This window comes from Babesia bigemina, scaffold Bbigscaff_71049, assembly GCF_000981445.1.
Source record: "Babesia bigemina genome assembly Bbig001, scaffold Bbigscaff_71049".
Lineage (NCBI taxonomy): Eukaryota > Apicomplexa > Aconoidasida > Piroplasmida > Babesiidae > Babesia > Babesia bigemina.
The window spans coordinates 1-7,432 of NW_012237214.1; the positions used below are offsets into that span (position 1 = coordinate 1).

Consider the following 7,432-nt stretch of genomic DNA (forward strand, 5'->3'; position numbering starts at 1 on the left):
CCTCTGTACACCAACCCCAACGTCCAACTCCTCAGCGATGTCAACACTAATTTCAACAAATTACTCGACCACCTCAAAATCGACACTAAACCACCCAGAACACATATATTTGATCATACTTACACCAAAAAGCATGAATCCCTCTCCTCCTCCCTCACCTCTCTCCACCCCTCCGCCTTCGCCAACCCCCGGCACCCGGAGCTGCTCGATGCGGTCAGAGCGGGGCTGCAGGGGTTTGTGCAGGAGATGGAGCGGGTGTATGTGAACGGGTATGATGGAGGGGAGGATATCATAATAGTAGATGCAAGAAATCAAAAAGTAACCGATGACGGCAAAAAATGCGCAAAAGTATGTCTGACATTGTTCTCCACACTTCATCACGTATTAAGTGTATTAAGGAAATATTGTTATCGCACATGTAAATATATGCAAATTAACAAATCAACTGAACTTGGCAGCTTTTTCAGCAAGCAAGGATACTGTATATCCGACCGAGGTGAACAAAACGGTGAATTGCAGGACAAAATTAGTATGCAAGGAACAAAAGTACATAGTTTACTTGCCGGGCAATTAAATACTGTTTACAACTCCAACAAGGGATTCAAAAATGCTCTTGAAAAGCTTAACGACTACCTTACGGATTATTACCAAGTCAGGCACATCTCCACTTTCACTGCCAAGAGACGACCATGCAACGTATTCGAAATGCTCTGTTGGCTCTCTGGGTTACCGTGCAATGCAGTGTATGAAGATATGCTGAGTGGAGCTGTGAGTGACCTATTCGAAGATCCAAGTAAGCAGGTCGCGGTTGAAGATGAAGGCCATGAAATCACAGTTTCAGACATGAGACAAGACTCCATACCGGCGCACCCGTACAACATGTCATATGATGACACGCAAAAAGCAATAACACGTCTTTGCTCGAAATCATACGATGTTCTGGCAAGAATCCTCGGCACCGGAGACGCGTACTCCATGTACGCCGTCGACTACTGCAGCAATGCACTAAATCTTCATTACCCGCCTAAAGGTGAAGATTGCCTTCAGCTGCTGCTTGACGTCCTTCACAGATTATTACCGTCGCTTAGATTCTTGTATAGGCAATGCGGCGTACGTGCTGCGTACTACGGCTGGGCTGATTGCCATTACGGTAAACAGGTCGGATGTGCCAACTGGCCATGCAAGGATCATCCAACTAACAAAGCAGCGTGCGAACCAAACGGTCAAGCAACGTGCCAGGCAAATAGTCAACCAAATTGCCGGCCAACTTCTCCTTTAATGTCTTACCTCAATGACTGTTTACCCGGTCACTTGCCTCATCAGCTGCGTACCATAGGCTGCAAAACGGAATGCGCAACCTGTCCGAAGTCCAAGCCTGGCATGTCATGTTTGGTACCGCTTGGGTTTAGGCGTTTCTCCGGCCAGTCACGTACAGGCAAGGAACTGTGTGATACACTGGAGAATTTCTTCTCCAATTCATATATCACAACACTATTTTGCCTTATGCCAAAACCGCCATCTACACTTGCTGAACACATGAGCTTCGCAATGAACTATTTTGGAAAGTGGCAGACGGACACATCAAGAAATATAAACGGTCTTCAAGTAGCATTCGAGAAATCAATGAAGAAGCTATCAATACATCAAGTCGAGGATGCGAGCAACTTGAGAAGTGCGCTCAGAGATATCTATGGAACAAAGCACAACAATGAGCCCAGCAAGCTGTCATCTCATCAGGACTCGAAACATGCCGATTTGTGGAGTGTCTGCCTACCTAACGAAACAAAGCCATGCTCCGATTTGAAGCACCAATGCGCTCCTTATATCTCCTCAACTTCTTCCGATGCGTACAATTACCTTGCTGAGAAGCATTCAGATCTATACCTCTCATGGGCTATATATCTACCGTGGACATTCTACAGCTGCCTGAAATCCTTGCTGGATGCTTTCCAACAAATAGATTGCGGAAGCTCTGGTTGCACTAAATGTTCATGCAAGCCGGGAACACATGGCGTAGAATTAAACTGCACGTGCAACGCATTGATAAGCTGCCGTGGCGTGACGCCTACATTCTACCAATATGGTTTCACATTTGGATACACTAAAAGCATATACGGTACAGACAGAAAATACTGCCGCAATTTCAACACGCAATTAAGCAACGTGCTTAAATCCGACTACTTCACCAAATTATTTGAGGAATGTGACAACTTCTTATGGATCATCAGAGCACCATTCTCCTACCTTGTCTTGGCCCTCTGGCTCCTCTCTTTCCTCTACCTCCTCCACATCATGGTCATCCGCCTCGACCTGCTCCACATCAAATCGCATTTGCATAGTCCCTCGAGTCATCGCATAGCTGCTCAATCACTACTCGCTGCTGGACGCGTTAACAAACTGGGCAAAGTGTTTTATCTACAACCATAATCGTACTCACGTGTTTACTATCTACACTCACCTAGCATATCACCTACTCACCTATCTAACGGATTGTAATCTAATGTTTTGAATCACTCATTAATCATTGTATGTGATTGTGAAGTAGTTAACTAAGGTGTTGACCAAGATGCTGACCAATGTGCTGACCAAGATGCTGACCAAAGTGTTGACCAATGCCACGACAAAAGTGTTGACCTATGTGGTGACCAATGTGCTGACCAAGGTGTTGACCAACGTGTTGACCAAAGTGCTGACCAAGTTGCTGACCAAAGTGCTGACCAACGTGATGACCAAAGTGCTGACCAACGTGTTGACCAATGTGCTGACCAACGTGGTGACCTAATGGCTGACCAAGATGCTGACCAATGCTCTGACCAAAGTGTTGACCAACGTGCTGACCAATGTGCTGACCAATGTGCTGACCAACGTGGTGACCTAGTGGCTGACCAATGCCATGACCAATGTGCTGACCAATGCCATGACCAAAGTGGTGACCAAGGTGCTGACCAAAGTGGTGACCAACGTGATGACCAAAGTGGTGACCTATGTGCTGACCAAGGTGCTGCCCAAAGTGCTGACCAAAGTGTTGACCAACGTGTTGACCAAGGTGCTGACCAAGGTGCTGACCAAAGTGGTGACCTATGTGCTGACCAATGCCATGACCAGAGTGGTGACCAAGCACCTGACCAACTAATGGTTACGGCAGCGATGACAGGGACACAGCAGCGATGACATGGTTACGGCAGCGATGACAGTTGATGGTTACGGCAGCGGTGACAGTTGATGGTTACGGCAGCGGTGACATGGTCACGGCAGCGATGACATGGTTACGGCAGCGATGTCTTGGTTACGGCAGCGATGACATGGTCACGGCAGCGATGACATGGTCACAAGTGGTGATTATCATCCACTCCACATCGCCCCTTTGTCCACTCTACATCGCTCCTTTATCCACTCTACATCGCCGCTTAACCCACTCTACATCGCCCCTTTATCCACCCTACATCGCCCCTTTAACCACTCTACATCGCCCCTTTATCCACTCCACATCGCCCCTTAACCCACTCCACATCGCCTCTTAACCCACTCTACATCGCTCCCTAACCCACTCTACATCGCTCCCTAACCCACTCTACATCGCCCCTTTATCCACTCTACATCGCCCCTTATCCACTCCACATCGCCCCTTAACTCACTCCACATCGCCCCTTTATCCACTCTACATCGCTCCTTAATCCACTCCACATCCCTCGAATTACCTCGCAATAATACCGCTATGACCTCTTTAAACCATCCTAATAACTTGTGCCTCGTCACCCTTCACTTCCCTTCTTCCACCTCTTGCCACTGCCATGTGCCATCATGTTCACCCTATCTCCAAATATCTCGAATCAGTTCGTCTTATTAACGCTATGACCTCTTTAAACCATTATAATAACTTGCTGATACTGACCATTCTCTTACTGACGATGCTACTAAGAAAGCCTTGCAGGACATTGACTCCAAGTTGTCTCAGCTTGAAAAACTTAAAGAGAGTCTTGAAGGATTGACTAAAAATGACAATTGCCAAAATCTTTTAGAGAATCTTTGTTCTGGCCTCGAAACTTTCCTCGGCTTCAACTCTGAGTCAAAAGGCTACGACGGCACTGGGATTGTGTACTCTGACTTGGATAGGCTGTGTGACGGGGTGATGGGATTTTTGAGTGGAGTGCTTGGTGCGGTGAAAAACACTCAGACATACAATGTCGGTAAAAATACATTAAATTCGGTAAGTAATGAAATTAAGCAATATCTTTGCTCAGGGCACGAGGGTTTTAAAACGCTTTTCACCAAGTTGCCTGATCGCATCGCGGAGTATAACAGGGAAGTGCAGCGGTCTAACAATAGAGTTAGAAGCATTGTAACTACAATGCAGAGCAATATGAAGAACCTGGAAACGGAGGTGAGTGCAATAACTATAGTTAATGCTGTTGCAGGAAAATCAATACAAATTGGGCAAGCGGAATGGTTAGTCAAGCAGAAGTTGGCGGACTGTTGGAAATATGTTGAGACTTTTACCAGTAGTTTAGATATTAACACAAATTCCATTGATGATAGAAACGCGATTAATGACCTTAATAGTAGCTTACGTGAAAAAATCGAAAATGTACGTGTGACGATAGAGCATGAGAATAAGCGTCTCACTGAGCTGTCTAAAAAGGAAAGGGAGGAGTTAACGGCGACGAAAGATTTCCTTAATGAAGAGGTCGAGAAACTTAAGAAGCGTTTACATACGACAATTGATAAGCATATGAATGAACTGGTCGAGCATTTGAAGAAATTAGTGAGAGATATTCTCGTTCTGCTGGAGAGCCTTGGCAAAAAGTTTCGGGACTATGTAGAAGCACTACGGCAATGGATTGAAAAAACAGAGAGAGTCATGAATGACGCTGAGAAGCAGATTGATATAGTGTTGGGACACGCGAATGGAACTGAGAGCATATATGCGCAGCTAGTCAAATCAACAGCTGAGCAAATTGAGAAGGAAGCCGGATTGCTACACTTGGAGTTTGAGAATTTGAAAGACAAGTATATTGACGTATATGAGAAAGTGCATGGAGCAGAAGGAGCGGCGAAAAAACTCGCAACGTTTCATGAGACCGTTAAGCAGAGCGTTCAGAACAAAAAGTGGAGTGATTTTCAAAAAGGTGCAAATAGTGGGTGGGATTTACAAGAAATAGATAAGTATAAGCAGAATCTTGAAGAGGCAATTGAGGGATGTGTTAAAATAGAATTGCCAAATAAAATCCGTGATGCGCTTTTTAATTTGACCAATCCAATTACCACGCAGAGTGGCAAACCGTGTTCACTCGCTGACATAGTTAAGCAAATAGGGACGTATGCTTCAGGGTTTGAAAACAGATTTAGAATCGCCATTGAGAACATGGTTGGAGAAATTGTTGAGAGTGAAGGTATTAAGAAGTGGGTCGCATTGTATGTTAAATCAAATGTGGCTAGAGGGCAGTTGAGAGCAAATGGGCCTCACTCTGATGCGCAAAATCTGAATACTGCCATAGCGATTGTGAAAGATAAAATAACGAGTGAGATGAAGAGTGTTGTTCAGCGTGTGGTAGTAAGCGAACAAGATGTTAAAAGTAATATGGAAGCTGTACAACAGTGCCTTGTCACTTTGGCTACCACTGACGTGGCAGCTATGGGTCCAAGAATCATACAGCAAATAGATCAGGAAGTTAAACAGAAAATCAGGATAGATCCGTCTCACACCAAAACCTATCTTACATGGGCTGTCTCAACGGTCTTAGACCTACTTACAAAAGCTACCAATAAAGCAGCTACGGAACTTGGTCAGTTTACACGGACGTCGCAAATTGAGAAGTTGAGTGATAGTATAAGCGGTATTCACGGACTGGCCCAGAATCTTTCTATGCAGATTGCCCCGGGAAACGGTACGCTCGGCAGTCTAGGTCACCATATTGTATAATTTGTTAAAAGAGAAAGTCAACGACAATTCAATAAAAAACTTTTTACGCGATCTTATCAAAGAGGCTGTAAGAAAAGGTGTGGATAAATTACAACATGAAATCCAGACGAACGTTATTACCGGAATTCTTAGTAAGATCGACAACAATCTCGAATCGCTTGAAAAACAAGCGCAAGCGGCAAGAGCAGGCATTGAAAGCCAAGCCAACATCGTAATCCGAAACCTCAATGAGCTCTGCGGCGCCATTAAACAAGCTGCTGAATACAGCAAGCAGAATTTGAAGAAATTAAAAGACGAACGCTTCAAACAATACACTAATGGAGCTGGGAATGCAAACGACAGCATCAAAAAAATCTTCACTGAACTTGGCGATCTGCACAGCGAACTTGTAGCTAAGCCCATACACAAGGTCAAGGAATTCCTCCAAAAAGGAGCCAAACAAGCCGAAGATTACTACGCTAGATATTTAAAACGAGAGTCGGATAAAGAAGTCGAAAAATTCAAAAACCTTATATACCTTCACGCCCAGATGCAGTACGGTGCCGCAGTGAAGAGCTTTTTGCAGGCGTTTCATAAAAAGGCAACGGAACAGCTACAACCTTTGCCGGACGAAATCGATAGGGACAGGTACAGAGGTTATAAAGGTTTCATGAGATACTTCCAGGAGGGAATTGTGAATAATCTTAAGAGTTACGAAAAAGTCGAAGTGCTGTCATCTAACTTCCTTAGCTGCTTCAGCACCGTCACCACCTACGTCAACGACGAAATTCAAAGAGAACATAAGGAGAATAACAAAAAGAAAAATCCTGCACCTTCGGGCTCTGAAACCGTAAATACTGATAAACTCAAAATGTTATTCGATTCACTGAGCGATCTTCTCAATCACATTACCGAGAGGAAGCGGTACGATTACAAGGTGCCACAAAAACTCGACGCACTTGAATCAGCGACATTAAAGCTGAAACCAGACGGCTATGATAATCCGAATACTGCAGTTTTAGATAGCATTGGTTCCGGACTTTTGCCGTTCATTAGAGAACTGAAAAAGGTCTACATATCGGCCTATGATAGTGAGAAGTTTACCGGCGATCTTCTTGACGCTAGGCACGAAATCAGTCCCGATAGAGATGACTGGATTGTTAATCTAACTAGCTACGGTAAGCAGTGCTCGAAGGTTTTCCTAAGCGCACTAGAGATTCTGAACTACGATTTACATCACTTGAAACAAGAATGTAACAGTACAGATGGCGCGTGTAGAGACACTCTTATTTACGAAGGGGTTGGAGATGAAATCAACGAACTCGGTCGCCTCTTGAAGAATTGCGGTTTTACCATTCCTAGTAACGACGGTCGGAAGCAAGATGGCGAATTGAGATGGTCTTCAAAAATGATCGGTGAAGATATATTTAAGAAGCTCATAACAGTAGTTCCCTCCGCAAAAGCAAATTCGCATCTTAATTCTTGTATATCCGAAAAACCGAACAATAATGTCCTAGTTGTTATTCAATGTCT

The 7,432-nt window shown here is 44.5% G+C and overlaps 2 protein-coding genes across 2 annotated transcripts; both read left to right on the top strand.

Annotated features, from left to right (window-relative positions):
- BBBOND_0003430 (hypothetical protein, conserved) lies at positions 1-2,427 on the top strand (the record flags this gene model as incomplete). The annotated part of the gene is made up of 1 exon (XM_012915176.1): positions 1-2,427. A coding segment is annotated over one exon (2,427 nt), but the record flags the coding sequence as incomplete, so codon positions are not given.
- A 1,702-nt stretch (positions 2,428-4,129) lies between these two features.
- BBBOND_0003440 (hypothetical protein, conserved) lies at positions 4,130-7,430 on the top strand (the record flags this gene model as incomplete). Its single annotated transcript, XM_012915177.1, is given in 2 exon segments — positions 4,130-5,914; positions 5,934-7,430. Coding segments are annotated over 2 exon segments (3,282 nt in total), but the record flags the coding sequence as incomplete, so codon positions are not given.
- Between the last annotated feature and the right edge of the window lie 2 nt (positions 7,431-7,432).